The 19,677-nt window shown below is 42.9% G+C and overlaps 1 protein-coding gene across 3 annotated transcripts in view; it reads left to right on the forward strand.

The window, feature by feature from the left end:
* Positions 1–19,014, forward strand: part of LOC133413652 (AN1-type zinc finger protein 5-like) — a 26,406-nt gene extending 7,392 nt beyond the window's left edge. For 2 of the 3 annotated variants that reach the window (XM_061698276.1, XM_061698277.1), the window contains exons 3-6: positions 5,125–5,272; positions 8,995–9,098; positions 10,912–11,040; positions 17,718–19,014. In XM_061698276.1, the coding sequence (XP_061554260.1) occupies positions 5,125–5,272; positions 8,995–9,098; positions 10,912–11,040; positions 17,718–17,866 (530 nt within the window). In that variant the 3' untranslated portion in view covers positions 17,867–19,014. The other variant, XM_061698278.1, reaches the window with a different exon arrangement.
* The last annotated feature ends 663 nt before the right edge of the window (positions 19,015–19,677 follow it).

A 19,677-nucleotide genomic window follows, 5' to 3' on the forward strand; every position in this document is an offset into this window, starting at 1 on the left:
TAATCCCATCACTTAAAGGTTCTCAATCAATGTGCCATTTGTTTTGGATCTGTGAGCAATTATTTTTAGCCTTGTTTATGCAAAGCCGTACTGTTGGCTACAGTTTAATACCGTACACATCAAAAGTTGTGCCCAATCTGTTTGGTACCCTTCCTTTGGGGTAAGAACTGCAGTAGGCGATAGAGGGAGAAAGCGAAAGACAGAAAATTTATACACGAAAGACACACAAATTATACAAAATATAATGATAATTTATTGTTAAACAGTAAGTTGTTACTTCTGGTGACAAAGGAAATGGAATAAGAACAACCTCAGGCACTCTTTTGTTTTTGGGTGGGGGGGGGGGGGGAACCCAATCATTAGTTGCTATCATGAGAAAATTGAAACCCCTTAGCGATTGGGTGGCGACCAGTTCAGGGTGTAACCTGCCTCTCGCCCGAAGATAGCTGGGGTAGGCTACAGCACGCCCGCGACCCTCGTGAGGATAAGCGGTACCGAAAATGGATGGATAGGTTTGTTTTTTTAAAATGAAATTTCTTTTGGGGGGGGGGGGTATATCATGCATTCGGGTTGTTTTTCTTCCCATGAAATTTTATTCGAGGTGGATGGACTTGTAGTTCTTGGCACAAAGGACAATAATTTCACCTCTAAACATGACTGACTTCAAAATCAACAAAATGTCAGCATCACCAGAATCAAATTCAATGTCTTTGTGACCGAAAGATAGCACTAGGGAGATACCCGACTCAAAGTGATGCTTTTTAAGTGCTTTTTCAAGGAAAAAGGGCGTGCAGAAGGTCCATGCTGAAAGACTCTTACTCAAGAATAACTTACAACAGTGGTAAAAATACTTTTTATATTGTACCCAAAAGTCATAGGGCATGGTTTACATTGACTGAAAGGTTTGGGCATGCAATAACGGCCGCAAACTTAATTGCTCACGTGAGCAGATGTAGAAGCTGATCTGCTAACCGGCGCTCCCAGTAGCTGCCAAATGTGAAAAATTGAAGCGCAGTTCATTTTGTGCAATCTGGGAGGAGTACAAGTGGGTACGGAACGTATTCAAACCCCCTTAAAATTTTCACTCTTTGTTATATTGTAGTCATTTGCTAAAATCATTTGTTAATTTTTTTTCTTCGTTAATGTTCACACAGCATCCCAGATTGACAGAAAAAAAGGGAATTGTTGACATTTTTGCAAATTTATTAAAGAAAAACTGCAATATCACACAGCCATAAGTATTCAGACCCTTTGCTCAGTATTTAGTAGAAGCACGCTTTTGAGCTAATACAGCCATGAGTCTTTTTGGGAGTGATACAACAAGTTTTTCACACCTGGATTTGGGGATCCTCTGCCATTCCTCCTTGCAGATCCTCTCCAGTTCTGTCAGGTTGGATGGTGAACGTTGGTGGGTAGCCATTTTCAGGTCTCTCCAGAGATGCTCAATTGAGTTTAAGTTAGACTTTACACCGATTTGATTGCGCTGATCGGTATCGGTCGATATTTAGCATTTTATGCTGATCGGCTTTAATGTCATAACTTCGCCGATCCGATCAATGACGTCATTGATCGGCTCCGCAATAGACATTAACTTCGCATGGCCGCATGAATGGTATATTTGAATCCAAAAGCTAGTTTATTTTTAGCCTTGTCGCGTGTCTTTTGACGTAGTACTGTAAATATCTGACGGCCAATGAAGTTATTTAAAAAAACAACAACAAAAAAACGTAGGCGGATGTGGAACAGAAAACATGTCGGAGACAGGCAACACGTAATGCGGATCAGACTACAAAACAAATTTGCTCTTTCACGACTGTACTGTCAGACGACTGCAATAAAATCTTTCATTCTGATACTACCGCATCCCATTTTTTCCGATCATTGGGCTTTATTTTGTCAACTCAAATGCGACCAGAGACACTCGTTACCATGGCGACGACAACAAGAGTGGCGCGAGCCAACTTTATTATATGGACAAAATGGGGAAAAACTTGTTTGTGGTCACCGGTGCTCAGGACAGGAGAGGACGTTCGTTTAAGGCTTGCTTCAGGTATGTTCACGTACTTTTAATACGATACGGCTCACAAGCAGGCAATAAAATGTTACATAGCCTAGCAAGCTAGCGGTAGCACGAACGGTTGGACGTAAACATGCCGCCGTTCTGTCGAATCATGCTCTAAAGTTTCGGTGTGGGTGAAGTAATTTAATAAAAAATAAAGTAATTTAATTACAGTAAGTTAGCACCCATTATTTCTGTCATGTAATGTTGGTTTGACCTGACTGATTAGAATACACGATCTGACTAGAGCAGTGATTTCCAACCTTTATGGAGCCAAGGAACATATTTTACAATTGAAACATCTCACGGCACACCAACCAAAAAGAAATGTCACAAAAAGTGGATACATTAATTGCTGTATTTACTTCCTGCCATCTAATAGAAGACCATTCATTTGTTCTGTCTGTCACTATGCCTCACTGGCATAAATAGAGGAACAAAGATACATTATTTATTGTAAATATATTTTTTGAGCAATTAAGGAGACAAGTATATAAAGTAAATGAACAGGTCATTTAAATAGACACATTCCTCCATCTTGTGATCGGATCGGTGATCGGTTATCGTTTTTTTAAAGTCGGTGATCGGCCCCAAAAATTCTGATCGTGTAAAGCCTAGTTTAAGTCAGGGCTCTGGCTCGGCCATTCAAGAACAGTCACGGAGTTGTTCTGAAGCCACTCCATTATTTTAGCTGTGTGCTTTGGGTCATTGTCTTTTTTGAAGGTGAATCTTTGGCCCAGTCTGAGGTCCTGAGCAGTCTGGAGAAGGTTTTCGTCCAGGATATGCCTGTACTTGGCCTCATTCATCTTTCCTTTGATTGCAACCAGTCATCCTGTCCCTCCAGCTGAAAAACACCCCCACAGCATGATGCTGCCACCACCGTGCTTAACTGTTGGGACTGTATTGGACAAGTGATGAGCAGTGCCTGGTTTTCTCCACACATTCCGCTTAGAATTAAGGCCAAAAAGTTCTATCTTGATCTCACGAGACCAGAGAATCTTATTTCTCACCATCACGTTCAGGTGTTTTTCAGCAAACTCCATGCGGGCTTTCATGTGTCTTGCACTGAGGAGAGGCTTCCGTCGGGCCACTCTGCCATAAATCCCCGACTGGTGGAGGGCTGCAATGATAGTTGACTTTCTAGAACTGTCTCCCATCTCCCTACTGCATCTCTGGAGCTCGGCCACAGTGATCCTTGGGTTCTTCTTTCCCTCTCACCAAGGCTCTTCTCCCTCGATTGCTCAGTTTGGCTGGACAGCCAGCTCTAGGAAGGGTTCTGGTTGTCCCAAACGTCTTCCATTTAAGGATTATGGAGGCCACTGTGCTCTTAGGAACCTTAAGTGCAGCAGATATTTTTGGGTAACTTTGGCCAGATCTGTGCCTTGCCACAATTCTGTCTCTGAGCTCTTCCGGCAGTTCCTTTGACCTCATGATTCTCATTTGCTCTGACATGCACTGTGAGCTGTAAGGTCTTATATAGACAGGTGTGTGTGTTTCCTAATCAAGTCCAATCAGTATAATCAAACACAGCTGGACTCCAATGAAGGTGTAGAACCATCTCAAGGATGATCAGAAGAAATGGACAGGACCCGAGTTAAATATGAGTGTCACAGCAAAGGGTCTGAATACTTATGGCTGTGTGATATTTCAGTTTTCCTTTTTTAATAAATTGTAGACAATTCCGTTTTTTTCTGTCAATATGGGCTACTGTGTGTACATTGTGGGGGGAAAAATTAACTGCAATGTAACAGTGAAAATTTTAAGGGGGTCTGAATACTTTTCATACCCACTGTATATGCAAATAAACAAATTTAGCACACGTAATGTGCGATTGGCACTGCTATGCGTAGCCATGACGTGAAGGTGTATGCGTAGCCATGACGTGAAGGTGAGTCCAAAATGAGAGGTGATGGGAAGAAAGAATGTTTTCCGCTTGTGAAAATTTTTTTGAAATGCAAGAATAAATAATAAGAATAATAAATAATAAGAATATAATAAATAAGTCACTGATGGTGTAGTGGTACACTCGCCTGACTTTGGTGCCGGCAGAGTGGGTTCAGTTCCCACTCAGTGACAGTGAGTGCGAATGGTTGTCCGTGTCTATATGTGCCCTGCGACTGACTGGCGACCAGTTCAGGGTGTAGTCCGCCTTTCGCCCGAAGTCAGCTGTGATAGGCTCCAGCGTCCCGCGACCCTAACCAGGATAAGCAGTGTTGAAAATGGATAGATGAATATAATAAATAATAAATTACTGCAACATATCGTCTATTGAGCAATAAAAGTTTGGAGCTTCTGAATGATGTAAGGGCTGACTCCAGAGTCGGTCACAAGAAGGAGTCAGCCAGAGTCTGACCTCTCCCAAAATAGTTTTTTGGGTGTGCTGTCCCAAGTTTTAAATGTTACGCAAGATGGGCAGATACGGCAAGTATTTTTAATTTTTTCCTGTAACTCAGTAATATGTTTGTTTGCTTTTTCTGCTAACAGTTCAGATTTCATAATTTCAAACTTAATTTTGCACTTGCAGCGCGCTCCCAAATGTTCGTTGGTGAAAACCATCAGAGAGACCAAAAGCTAGACTCTCTTTTAGGTACAGCAGTTTCCGCCTCTTTTGCACCTGTTAACAATAGGACCCAGAATCTGTTATAAGGAGTTTAGATGCAATTTAGCAAATCAGGCCAATAGTCCATTATTTTCAATTCTCGATCAACCTCTTAAAACTATTTAAATTCACAAATTATTACAACAGGTTTACATATTTCCTGCAATCCTGAAATAGAATATTGAATGCAAAGTTGAGGCATGATTTCTCTGTTCCAGCCCCATTATTTAAAAACTGTAAAATATGAGCAGATTTCTCAACCATAACTTAACAACTTTTGCCATTTTGTGCCACTGTTAGGAAAAGCCCCTCTGAATTTAGATGCACGCAAATGCAAATTGAAAGCGCCACATTAGGTTATGTTGTGTGGTTTTGATTGATTAATTGAATTATTTATTTCGACCATGTGAGAGAGTGCCAGATTCAGTTTAACAAATTCAGTTTTGTCATGCATCCTCTCCGCCAGGCAGCAGCAGTGGCTCCACAGTCGAGGCTTCAGCAATCCAAAGGTTAGAGGCCACCTTGAATAATGCTGCAGCAGCTGCCGTGGCTGCAGCAGAGGTTGCAGCTGAGGCGGCAGCTTCAGCCGAGGCTGCTGCAACTGAAACTTTCAGGTAAGAACCTTTGCTATAAAAGCAAAACTCATTTAAAGTGCCACAAAACAGACAAAAAAAATGTATTGTAAATTCGACACACCACAGAAAGGTTTAATGTTAACAAGCCCGACAATGAATGAAAGGATAAAAAAAATGCAAAGTATGTGAAATCAGGCTTCAAAATGGTCAAGAATTGGGACATTGTTTCAGCTTCCAGATGCTGCTGGCGTGTCAGTGTGTGCTCTGAAAATCACACCTCCAGCTGTCAATTAAGTACTTCTATCGCGTCCAATCTATCTGTAAGGCGAGGAGCAGTGGCACATTGCTTTCGCTTTCACAGGCTGCAGAGAGTCATTATGCACCTTTGTTGCCGTTGAAATTCAGCGGGCCATTAAACGACGGAGGGAATTGTCAGCCCCCTCCTTGAGGTGTCACCTTATCACGGTGGAGGGGTTTGTGTGTTCCAATGTTCCTAGGAGCTAAGTTGTCTGGGGCGGGGCTTTATGCCCCTGGCAGGGTCACCCATGACGAACAGGTCCTAGGTGAGGGACCAGACAAAGCACAGGTCCAAAAGCCCCTATGATGACAAACAATTCAGTAAGATGTTTTCCCTTGCCCGGACACGGGTCACCGGGGCCCCCCTCTGGAGCCAGGCCTGGAGGTGGGGCTCGAAGGCGAGCGCCTGGTGCTCGGGCCTCCACCCATGGAGCCCGGCCGGGCACAGCCCGAAAGGGTAACGTGGGTCCCCCTTCCCATGGGCTCACCATCTGTGGGAGGGGCCATAGGGGTCGGGTTCAGTGTGAGCTGGGTGGTAGCCGAAGGCAGGGACCTAGGTGATCCGATACCAGGCTACAGAAGCAGGCCCTAGGTACGTGGAATGTCATCTCTCTGGCAGGGAAGAAGCCCGAGCTTGTGTGTGAGGTCGAAAAGTTCCGATTAGATATAGTCAGGCTCGCCTCCACACACAGCTTGGGCTCTGGTTCCAGTCCTCTCGAGAGTGGTTGGACTCTCTTCCACTCTGGAGTTGCCCACGGTGAGAGGCGCTGAGCAGGTGTGGGTATACTTATGTCTTGGACACTCTGGTGAAGAGAGGGGCGGAGCTGGCAACTGATCACCACCTGGTGGTGATTTGGCTCCGATGGTGGGGGAAGATGCCTGTCCGACCTGGAAGGCCCAAACGTATTGTGAGGGTCTGCTGGGAACGTCTGGCAGAATCCCCTGTCAGAAGGAGTTTCAACTCCCACCTCCGGCAGAACTTCACCCACGTCTCGGGGGAGGCGGGGGACATTGAGTCCGAGTGGACCATATTCCGCACCTCTATTGCCGAGGCGGCCGACCGGAGCTGTGGCCGTAAGGTAGTCTGTGGCTGCCGTGGCGGAAATCCCCGAACCCGTTGGTGGACACCAACGGTGAGGGATGTCGTCAAGCTGAAGGAATCCTATCGGGCCTTTTTGGCATGTGGGACTCCTGAGGCAGCTGATGGGTACCGGCTGGCCAAGCGGAATGCAGCTTTGGTGGTCACTGAGGAAAAAACTTGGGCATGGGAGGAGTTCGGTGAGGCCATGGAGAAAGACGTCCGGGCGGCTTCAAGGAAATTCTGGTCCACCATCCAGCGTCTAAGGAGGGGAAAGCAGTGCACCACCAACACTGTTTATAGTGGGGATGGTGCTGCTGACCTCGACTGGGGATGTTGTGAGTAGGTGGGGAGAATACTTCGAAGACCTCCTCAACTCCACCGACACGCCTTCCCATGAGGGAGCAGATTCTGGGTTCTCTGAGGACGGGCTCTCCTATCTCTGGGGTTGAGGTCACCGAGGTGGTTAAAAAGCTCCTCGGTGGCAAGGCCCCGGGGGTGGATGAGATTCGCCCGGAGTTCCTCAAGGCTTTGGATGTTGTGGGGCTGTCCTGGTTAACACGCCTCTGCAACATCGCGTGGACATCGGGGACAGTGCCTCTGGATTGGCAGACTGGGGGGGTGGTCTCCCTTTTTTAAGAAGGGGGACCGGAGAGTGTGTTCCAACTACAGGGGATCACACTCCTCAGCCTCCCTGGTAAGGTCTATTCAGAGAGGGGGTCCGTCGGGAAGTCGAATCTCAGATTCAGGAGGAGCAGTGTGGTTTTCTTCCTGGCCGTGGAACAATGGACCAGCTCTACACCCTCGGCAGGGTCCTCGAGGGTGCGTGGGAGTTCGCCCAACCAGTCTAATGTGTTTTGTGGAATTGAAGAAGGCGTTCGACTGTGTCCCTCGGGGAGTTCTGTGGGGGGTGCTTCGGTAGTATGGGGTACCGAACCCCCTGATACGGGCTGTTCGGTCCCTGTACGACCGGTGTCAGAGCTTGGTCCGCATTGCCCGCAGTAAGTCGGACTCGTTTCCGGTGAGGGTTGGACTCCGCCAAGGCTGCCCTTTGTCACCGATTCTGTTCATAACTTTTATGGACAGAATTTCTAGGCGCAGCCGAGGGGGTTCCGGTTTGGTGGCCTCAGAATTGCATCTCTGCTTTTTGCAGATGTGGTTCTGTTCGTTTCATCAAGCCGTGATCTCCAATTCTCACTGCAGCAGTTCGCAGCCGAGTGGGAATCGGCTGGAATGAGAATCAGCCCCTCCAAATCTGAGACCATGGTCCTCAGTCGGAAAAGGGTGACGTGCCCTGTCCGGGTCGGTCGGGGATGAGATCCTGCACCAAGCGGAGCCGTTCAAGTATCTTGGGGTCTTGTTCACGAGTGAGGGAAGAATAAAACGGGAGATCGACAGGCAGATCGGTGCAGCGTCTGCAGTGATGCGGACTTTGTACTGGTCCGTTGTGGTAAAGAAAGAGCGAAGCCGAAAGGCGAAGCTCTCGATTTACCGGTTGATCTACGTTCCTAACCTCACCTATGGTCACGAGCTGTGGGTTGCGACCAAAATAACAAGATCCCGGATACAAGAGGGCGAAATTAGTTTCCTCCGCAGGGTGTCCGGCCTCTCCCGTCGAGATTGTCAGCCGTTGGGGGAGGAATTCTGTGGTGTACGCGTTGCAAGTTGCAGCCGGTTGGCGGCCAGAGCCAGATAATTTCCTCCCTTCAGTTGCCCACGACGCGTGTGGCTGAAAGCCCTTTGCGGTTGCGTTGGACCTTCGCTGTGTACTTTTACCGCTTTCGGGCTGGGGCGGTTTGCTGCTGGCTCGTAACACAACGCACTTGGGGCAAGACGACAGAGACATGTTAGCCCAAATAACATCAAACACATTACAGTTCAGGGAAGATGTATCTTTTCGGGTTGTGTGCCTACTTTGAAGGCAAATTGCACGCTACTCTGGTAGAACTGGGTCCATTATGAGTGAGGAAGTGGCAATTTTGCCGGATGGCCGCTGCATGGAAGAAGTGCACTGGTGTTTATATAGTGGGTGACGGAAAGTATACGCCCAAACCTCTTAATGTCACAAGGATAGTTTTTAGCCCTGCCCACAAAATCAGGAAAATGTAGACGTTGAAAAAGAGTTTTAAAGCCATATCTCAACAATTGAGTACTATGTTGTTGTCAATCTTTGTGCATGTTTTCAGCACTTCAAACATATTTCATATATTTAGAAACAAAACAAGGATTAACATTTTGGGGCACTTTAAAATGCTTAGATAGTGATTGCAACATTTATTTGTTTTATGGCATTGTTATATTAAGCACTTTTGATAGCTTTTCCTTTTCCTGTTGCATTAGATAAATGTGATCCTGTACTTTATCTCAACATGTTTCTTTATTGCAGTGGGATGTCAACAACTATTTCTGTAACACAAAAGATGGCTGAGATAAGTCTGTCGTCAGAGGACAAAGGAGCATCGGGGAGCAAAGCAGAACTCACGGATCCTGGTGGATATAACATTTTTATTTATTTATATTTTTTCATTGTTTTAGTCACCAGTTTAGATGATCTGTAAACAACAGCATAACATTTCAAAATATAACTGCCTTTTGAAAATAGGATGGATGTACGTCCGTGTCAAAAGACACATTTTGAAACAGACAATGACATGATTGAATAATGACCTTTTTGCTGCTGCTTCTGTCATATCAGTTTGTTTTTCCATTCTAAACGGCAGCACCTCCAGGGTTGACAAATCCTCTAAATCATCATGTTCTAGCAGGTTTGAGCTTGTCAGAACCAAACTAAAAAGTTAATAACCTAAACAAAAGAGCTTCCTCTTAAATAGGGTTGGACATCGTTTGAATTTGAGCGCTTCCGGTTCCTTAGATTCTGGTTCCAAACGATTCTCGATTACGATTCTTTTAGGGGGCTGGGTCAAAAAAGTTTGCATGGTTTAAATAAAGGGTGTCCAAATTATGAACATCCATTTTCTTAGCAGCCCGCAGCACAGATTAAAGTGAACATTTGACTCGGGGTGCATTATAACCAGTATCAATATCAAACCTATGAACTAAAAGGCAATGTGTGTGGAACTAACCCAACTGACTTAATATTTATTGTTTCAGCTAAAAGTTAAATATAGCATTGTTAAAATTGTTATTTCAACTGTATTAACTATTTTATTTTATTGTTTCACTCACCCAGTTGACTGAAAGCTGACTTCACTGATATCATTGTTGAAATAGTTATTTTATAACTATTTTAACAATGCTATATCGCTAGCCCCTGTATTCTGTTTCATCACATCAAATGGTTTATATGTGCAAGTTTTAACTTGACCTCTTGTTTTAAGCTTGTAGCCTTTTATTTTGAAGGGTATGCACCGGAACTCAGCATTTTGGCACGAAAAGTAACTTCACACGGCACCGGCGATGTTTTTATTTATTTTATTTTTTTTTGGTAATTTTTTTTATTTTTTATGGATGGAACCAAATGCTATAAAACGCTTTCCCTACCCACCAAAAAGGCACAAGGTTAGTGTTTGTGACACTGTGAGTTTATGTGAATTTTGTCCCAATTCATTGTGATGTAAAGTTGCTACAGTGAAGTTTTAGCCAAATGTTAAGGTTTATTTATTTATTTGTCATCAGTGCTTACATTGGTTTGAAGACTAAAATAAGCGCTAAAAACTATCAGTGCAAAAGTGCAAGCAACCGTTTACCTTGTTATCTGTCTCAATGTTGGCACAGACTTATTTTGTTTCACTCACTCAATTGACTGTAAGTTGACTTCACTGAAGCTCCGCGCGGTGTAGGCTGATGCTCGGAGTGCGTCAAACGCTACACATCGTGAAAGCCTCCTTTGTACAATATAATCTTATTCCAAGTGTTGCACTGAGCCGACTGGTCATTCAGTTTAACAAAGTTAAGACACACTTTTGTTCGCCGCCTTGTGCGCGTTCTTCTTCGTTGGTTTTGCACCGCTTCTTCGTTGCTTCTCGCCACTCTGTCGCGGCTGAAGTACTAGGCATCGAATCGTTCCAATCGGTTCTCGATTCTCAATGCCCAACCCTACTCTTAAAGATGAGCAGCTTGAAACACATTCTCGTCTTGTCATTACAGTTTTTTGTAATGTATTGCATTGAACTCTTTTATTAGAGAGAGCTTTCATGACCAGCCCTGCATCTCTCTGACTACTTTTTCTGAAGGCTTGAATTCAACTGCAGCCTTTGACGTTTTGTATAAAAATGTTTTTGCAGGTGTGTAATTCAGTTGGAAAGAGAAGTATAAGTTAAATGTCCCCCCCCCGTGTTTTCAGTGACGAGTCAGACCACAGTCACAGCCATTCATCCCTCCACTGCTGGCAGTGAAGAATCCCGAGCCCCGGAGGCTCCCAAACCCAAAAAGAACCGTTGTTATATGTGCCGCAAAAAGGTTGGCCTGACAGGTGAGTTGATAGAAACACTTTTTCAAAGCCTACAGTTAGGAACATGGTGGATGAAGCTGTTCCAATTTATATTCTAAAATAATATATTTCTCATAATACTTTTTGGTGGATTACTGATAAGGCTTACCTTTGAACATTTGGATTGATCTTTGCCCCCAATGTGCAAGAATCATGAAAATGGTAAAGCTGGTTGTTAATTTTTTTCTTTTTATTATTATTTTTTTAATATAAATTCTGAATTGATTCCATTGACACCCATGTGTAGTAATATTTTGCCAGAATAGTCCCGATGTGGTGTGACATGCTGTGACTCCTCCTAAATGAAAGAGAGGACAGAAATGGTGAGGGGTCGCAGGCCCCAGTAGTCAAGCCAAGAGAAATGTGAATACCCACCACCCACCTTATTACTATGGTTAAGAGGTCCCCAACTAGCAACCATTATCCCTGTACATGATCGTGTGTGGTTGGGTGTCGTGCATTTAAATTGGGGAGACTGTGGGGGTGGTGTGAGACGGTCACGGGGCAATAATGATCCACAATCGTCACCCCCACCCAGGCCAACCAGCTGCCCAAAGGAATTGTAAATGTATGTGATCCATTAAAAATCCGCAGGGGAAAGGCATGGCTGGCGAGAGAACAGGCCGGAGTGTCGGAACACCTAGCCCGACCCTACCCTCCGCCGACTGACGTGTGTATGATGCATTAAAACTGGAGGACGGGGAGGTCAGAGAAGGGCGGTGACCAGATGGGAGACCAGCACAGATGTGCCATGACTTCGCCCAGCATCTGCCCCATCATGCCTCGTGTCTGCCAGTCACATTTGACAACTCTTGCGTTTTCCCCTCCCATCAAGAGTGGCTGTCATCCTCGCCCACGTTAGAGCTTGAACCTCTTCTCTTCACCATATTAACTCTGGTCCTGCAGCACCTCCACTGATTTCTTTTCCAGTACTGCATCTTAAAATACTCATGCCGACTTTAAGGTCATCCATAAATCTATATGTTTGTCTGACCGGCTCCATATCGCCACAGCCTACCGGACTATAAAGATCATTTTCCTTAATCTATGTCAGTTTTCCCTCTGCCCAGAGAACTTCAGCTCTGCTGGTGCTCGTTGTTGGAAGTTATTGCTAGGGACAGAGCGATTGTCAGCCGGGCCGATTATCTGCATTTTGACACATATCACGATGCATACCATACTCTCCAGTCCAGCAGTTTTATTAATCTCTTTGTTCCCAAATATTCCCAACGATCTTCTTGTCAATTTTCTGCCCCAAATTACTGGAACACTACAATAAATAATAAAACTCACCTCATTCATCCCAGGATCATTGTTTAAAAAGTTAGTGCGGGATTCTATACAGGATTGCTGCACCTGTTTTTAGCCTGTTATAAACCTTTTATTGATATGCTGTGATGTAATGGAATATTCAGTGGGAACGGAAAGTATTCAGACTGCCTTAAATCTGGACTCTTTGTTATATAGCAACCATTTGCTAAAAGCATTTGTTAATTTTTTCCTCATTAATGTACACACAGCACCCCACATTGACAGAAAAAAACAATTGTTGAAAGTTTTGCAATTTATTACAAAAGAAAAACTGAAATATCACACGGCCATAAGTATTCAGACCATTAGCTGTGACACTCATATTTAACTCTGGTGCTGTCCATTTCTTCTGATCATCCTTGAGATGGTTCTACACCTTCTTTGGAGTCCAGCTGTGCTTGATTATACTGATTGGACTTGATTAGGAAAGCCACACACGTGTCTATATAAGACCTTATAGCTAACAGTGCATGTCAGAGCCAATGAGAATCACGAGGTCAAAGGAACTGCCTCAAGAGCGCAAAGACAGAATTGTGGCAAGGCACAAAGCTGCTCAAGGTTACAAAAATAATTCTGCTGCACTTAAGGGTCCATAGAGCGCACTGGCCTCCATATTCCTTAAATGGAAGACATTTGGGACAACCAGAACCCTTCCGAGAGCTGGCAGTCTGGCCAAACTGAGCAATCGGAGGAGAAGAGTCTTGGTGAGAGGTAAAGAAGAACCCAAAGATCACTGTGGCTGAGCTCCAGCGATGCAGTTGGAAGATGAGAGAAAGTTCTAGAAAGTCAACCATCACTGTAGCCCTCCACCAGTCAGGGTTTATGGCAGAGTGGCCCGACGGAAGCCTCTCCTCAGTGCAAAACACATGAAAGTCCGCATGGAGTCTGCTAAAAAACAAAAAAACACCTGAAGGACTCAAAGATGGTGAGAAAAAAGATTCTCTGGTCTGATGAGACCAAGATAGAACTTTTTGGCCTCCATTCTAAGGGGCATGTGTGGAGAAAACCAGGCACTGCTCATCACCTGTCCAATACAGTCCCAACAGTAAAGCATGGTGGTGGCAGCATCATGCTGTGGAGGTTTTTTCAGCTGCAGGGACAGGACGACCGAGAGAGGAAAGCCCAGAGAAGAAAGGATGTCAAGGCTTTTTGTGCCATCTGAGGCGGGTGAAAAAGACTATACCCATCGACTCGGTTTTCCATGTTGAAGTGCTATCTGGGCCCCAAGTCCAGGTTGAGACTCAGCATGTTTTGAAATAAACAATTCCCAACTTTGAAACTGCCTCACGCATAGATCAAGCATATAAAATTGTTTAAACTTTAGTCTGGGCAAATTAACTACATATTGTTCAATGCAACATCATTTCATACTGTTTTGCTTCAAATCAAGAGGAACCGTTCATAAAGTTTAGAATATTTATGGTTTGTTTTGTTTCATACAGATGTGGGATTTCTTTAATGCCATTTTTATTGTCCAAAGGCAGTGTCTCTAATCTACTAGAGAGTGATCTTGTTCCATTGTTCAACAGGGATCAATCACTTCCGTCCCCCAGTCATGCTGGGCAAGACATGAGACCCGCAACCAGTTTATAGCTCAGATGATATAAACCAGGTTTCCTGTGTCTTGTGATTACAAACCGACTGGTTGAGGTTCAGGAAGCAGGAATGCAAAGGTTGTCAACTCTAGAGTTACCGTTGACAACTGTTCCATAGGGCGTATTCGCTACAGTTGTGTCCTGAAGATATTTGTGTTTCAGATCAAAAGATGAATGAGACAAAAGTTCAGAATTCCAGCTTTTATTTCATGGTATTTACGTCTAGATGTGTTAAACAACTCAGGACAGAGCACCTTTTGTTTGATGCCACCATTTTTTTCAAGTGAGCAAAGGTTTTGGAACATGACTGATGGGTGTTTTTAGTTGCTCAGGTGTTGCCTTTTATATTGCTTAAACATTTGATAGTGGTTGTTTTTGTCTTTGAGTTTCACCTGTGAAAACTGCATTTGCTGTTAAGCAAACATGAAGACCATAGAGCTGTCTATGGGAGAAAAGCAAACCATTTTGAAGCTGAGAGAAGAGGGATAATCGATCATAGCTATTGCACAAACATTGGGCAAAGCCAATACAACAATTTGGAATCTCCTGAAAAAGAGAAACTACTAGTGTACTGAGCAACAGACATCGAACTGGTCGGCCAAAGGTATCAATAGCAGTTGATGACAGAAACATTATGAGAACTGTGAAGAAACACCCAGAGACAACAGTCAGTGACACCACTGCCAACCTCCACAGGGCAGGGGTGAAGGTATCACAATCCACTGTTCGAAGAAGACTTCATGAGAAGAAATATACTGTTCAGGCCATACCCCGAGATGCAAACCACTCATAAGAAAAAATAATCTGAACGCCAGATTGGATTTTGCAAAGTACAGAGATGAACCACAACAATTGTGGAACAAAGTTTTATGGACTGGTGAGACCAAGATTAACCTCTACCAAAGCGATGAAAAGGCCAAAGTATGGAGAAAGAAATAATCTGTTTATGATCCAAAACACACAAGCTCATCTGTGAAGCATCGTGGAGGTAATATCATGGCTTGGGCTTGCATGGCTGCTTCTGGAACGGGCTCACTAGTCTTTAGTGATGATGAAACTCATCATGGTAGCAGCAGAATGAATTCTGAAATCTACAAAACCTATTTTGTCCGGGAATTTACAGAAAAGTGCATCCAAACTAATCGGGAAAAGCTTCATGATACAACAAGACAATGACCCAAAACACACTGCCAACACAACAAAGGACTTCAACAGTGGGGGGAAAGTGGAAGGTCTTAGACTGGCTAAGTCAATTACCGGACCTTAACCAAAGAGAGCATGCATTTTACCTCCTGAAGAGGCGACTGAAGGGCGAAACCCCCAGAAACAAACAAGAACTGAAAGAGGCTGCCCTAAAGGCCTGAAATATAGCATTTCAAATGAAGACTACAACAGTCTGGTGAAGTCAATGGGTCACCGGCTTGATGCTGTTATTGCAAGTAAGGGTTATGCCACTAAATAGTAAATGCTATTCACTTTAAGTTAATTTAATAATGTCTGTTCCAGTACTTTTACTCACTTGAAATGTGGGTGCCTTCAAACAAAAGGTGCTCTCTCCTGAGTTAAGACATCTAGATGTAAATACTATGAAATAAAAGCTGGAATTCTAAACTTTTGTCTCATATTCATCTTTTGATCTGAAACCCAAATGTCTTCAGTATACAATAAAAACAAAGGAATTCACCTGTGTATTTCTTCTTTCAAAGTCTTTTTCAAACAGTGGATTGTGATACCTTCACTGCTGCCCTGTGGCGGTTGGCTGTGATGTCACTGACTGTTGTCTTTGGGTGTGTCTTCAAAAACACAGGCACTATCTAATGTTTAAGCAATCAGTCTAAAAGGCAACACCTGAGCAACTAGAATCACCATCAGTCACATGTTGGAATACTTTTGCTCACTTGAAAAGTTGGATGCTTCAAACAAAAGGTGCTCTGTCCTGAGTTGTTTAACACATCTAGATGTAAATACCGTGACATAAAAGCTGGAATTCTGAACCTTTGTCTCATATTCATCTTTTGATTGGAAACCCATATGTCTTCAGTATACAACAAAAACAAAGGAATTTACCTTGCCATTCCAATACCTTTGGAGGAGACTGTATTATGTTTTATATGTATTCTACAGTGAACCTTATTTATCGGGAAATGCGTTCTTGACCCATCCGTGATAGTTAAATATCTGCGAGATAGAGAGAGGATCTAAATAAAATTTTATAAAACAGTTTTACCCCTCCCACGAGCTTAAGACACATTTAAACTTAAAACACTTTTTATAGTATTCCTTAGCGTCTGTTCTTGGTGTCAAGACATGGGGGCGTATCATATTACAGTGGACACTCTCATACCTGTGGTTCGGCACCCTCGACGGATTCACCTATTTGTAGATTTATTTTTGTAAATTTTTTTCCCCATCTTTATTTTCGATTTTTTTTTCTTTTTTTTGGGTGTATCAACCCCGTAAACCTTTACTGGTGGGTTTATCCCCTGTGTATTATCACTCCCAGTTGATGTTTACTGTAAACCTGCCCCCATAACCAAAATACAACTGAACCTTGTATTTACGCACTAAAATTTTCAGCAAAACCATATACATTTATCAAAATGTTTAACGAACTAATTTTTTCTCACGAAGGCAATGCGAATGCAATGCAAACATGTTAGACGCCAGAGGTACTAATGGAAATTTAGCATAGATGTCAATTGCAAACCTTCAAACAACTGCTACAGACAGACTGACTCTTCTTCTTGCTATCAATTACCTTAATTTCCCATGTATAATGCGCATTCCCCCCAAAAATTCATCAAAAGTCAAGAGTGCGGATTATACATCGGAATTTTTCAACTTTACTTACACCTACAGTCTTTAACACGATATAAGTGTATTAGTGATTTGAGAAGGGTCATCGTTCGTTTCATTGTGAAACATACTAACTACAGTTACACTTTTAGGTCTAATTCTGTTGTTTTACAGCCATCAGAAAAATCCAATGATTTTCCAGACTTTACTCCTGAATTTAATTAAGAAGTACTGTAGGCATTCTTAAAGAAAAAATGCATTTCAGATAGTCATAGACCACAGAAAGTACCTGCTAATGTCAGTGACAACGAGGCAGGTTATCGGTCACAATGCAAAACTCTCTTGTGGTACAAAAATAATAAAATAGTTGACACAGCAACAAGAGGAAGAAGGGGATAAACACACAAGGTCTATTACCACTATTTCGGGGATAATTAACACTAACTGACATACCACAGCATTCTTAAGTATTTTCAAGGACGCTGAGCATGCTGGGGATTTCTCCGACGCTGCTCGGTTACGTTATCGTTTACGCACTTGAAAACGTGGCGGCTTGCTATCAGAGCTGCTCTGCAGCGGTGATGTTTTTAACGACTTGTAACTTCTTTTTATCGATGTAAACGTTGCATAATATATCAAGATGGAGGTCAGTGGTCTATTTAGCACAGTAGTGATTATTTTTAAATGTTTATTAAAGCAACAACTGGATGAAGAAAAAAAAAAAAAGTAAACCGCAATTAGTATTGACTGAAGGTTGATTCTAGATTCAGTGTCAAGAAAAATTTACCTACATGACTTGCACACTATATTTGGAAAAGAGAACCTGTTATACTGAGTTTGTCTTCTTGGGCCTCATCTGATCAATGGTAGCCGAGTATGCGTTTCCATAGCCAGCTGTATTCCTTTAAAAAAAAAAAATGTAAAAAAAAATCAAACTGTCCTGTTGTGGCGTTTCAGGTTTTGAGTGCCGCTGTGGGAACCTTTTCTGTGGCTTTCACCGTTACTCAGACCAGCACAACTGTCCGTACGACTACAAAGCTGAAGCTGCGGCCAAGATTCGCAAAGAGAACCCGGTGGTTGTCGCCGACAAGATCCAGAGAATATGAGAACTTTGATTTCTTGGATCAGTGGGCTTTACTTATACAAAATGGACCCAAATTATTGAGCCCAACATTCTCTGATGGACCCCGGTGTTCACAATCAATATCATGGTTTTCTTTCCACACATTCATATTTCCAGCTACTGTTCTTTGTGTGATTTTTATTTTTTTTAAGAAGGTGTTAGATAACAGTTAAGAGGGATAATGGGGTCCATATTATGGTATCCATCCATCAATTTTCTATACTGCTGATCCTGTGTTGCCCTTGATTGGAAAAAAGTGATTTTATACAAATCAGTTGAAGGTTGCCTGTTGGCTGTTATGATCCTCCATAGGGATAACTTCGGTCAGATTCTTGGGCTGGACTGGAGACTGTTACTGCTGTTTGCTCGTGATGCCATCCCAGCCATGCTTGCGCTCTTGCTGGCATGAGTAGCAAAGTGGATATTGGACTTTTCTTTTTTTCTTCTTAAATTTGTCCCCTTGTTCAGAATTGAACTCTTCTGAGATCGTCAGATAACAGCGTCCTCTGTTTGCAAGTCTGTGCCACTGGATCCATCCACCCCCACCCATGTTGCTAACAAAATGTTATAAAACTGTTGGAGCGTGCCCGTGTGAATTTTTGAAAGAGATCTGGATGTTGGCACAGCAACCTCATTTTCTTTTGGTCCTTAATTAACATGACCGTTTCTTGTATTCTCATTTCCCCCCACTGTTTTTCACCAATGTGTGTGCGTGTGTTGTCATATGACAAGTAGCCTAAACTTGAATAATTTGTTTTGCCTTTGACATGGTTTGGTCTCACTAATATTTTCCTTTTTGACTTCACTTTTGAATGCTTTCTGCTGTTTTAATGTGAGTTGATGTTCACAATGTTGGAAGTGGTCAATTGTTGTTTCGATATTTGTATCCAAACACATTTGTTGTGGGAAAAGTTTTGAATGGTTGTTGACTGAGTATATGAGATAAGTAGTGTTTGCTTTTCATGGATTATTTTTGTCGGGAGATGGTCTAGCTGCTTATTCCCATGGTTCTTCTTACCCTTTTAGTTATGCAAGTTTGTACAAACATCTTTATTTATATACTGCCGTATGCATAATCTAATAATACAGAGTAAGTTGTATGATGTAAATAAAATGTGTTCACAAAAATTACAGCAAGTGTTGTAAACCCTTCATTTTCAGAGTACTAGTTTCACTTGCAGCGAACATAAAATATACACACCCCTGTTCATATGTCATGTTTTTCTGGAGGGTAGAAAACTGACCAAGATCATTTTAAATCTTTTTCTGCTGTTAATGTGAGCTATGAACTGTAGAACTGAATGGGGGGGAATAAATACATGTGGTTGCATAAGTGTGCTCACCCTAATAACGGCATGTGGCTGTATTCAGAATTGACCAATCACAGTTAAACTCATGTTAAATGGAAGTCCTCACACAACTCCCACCATTTAAAGTGCCTCTAATTAACCCCATATAAAGTTCAGATGTTCTAGTAGGCTTTTCTTGACTTTATTTATTTATTTATTTTTATTTTGCTTACTAGATGTAGCCTGACTGTTTTGTGGTAACACTGACTTATTTGGAACTGTTCCTAATGCCCTCCATCTTGACTCAGGCCCCAGTTCCACATGAAGAAAAAAAGCCCCAAAGCATGATGCTGCCTCCAGTGTGCTTCACTGTAGATAGCTATAGTGTTCTTTTAGTGATGAGCACTGTTGTGTTTGTGGCAAACCTACCTTTTGGAATTAAGGTCAAAAACCTCAAACTTGGTTTCATCAGCCCATAACACAGCTGCTCATTAACTGTCATGCC

Source organism: Phycodurus eques, chromosome 15, assembly GCF_024500275.1.
Source record: "Phycodurus eques isolate BA_2022a chromosome 15, UOR_Pequ_1.1, whole genome shotgun sequence".
NCBI lineage: Eukaryota > Metazoa > Chordata > Actinopteri > Syngnathiformes > Syngnathidae > Phycodurus > Phycodurus eques.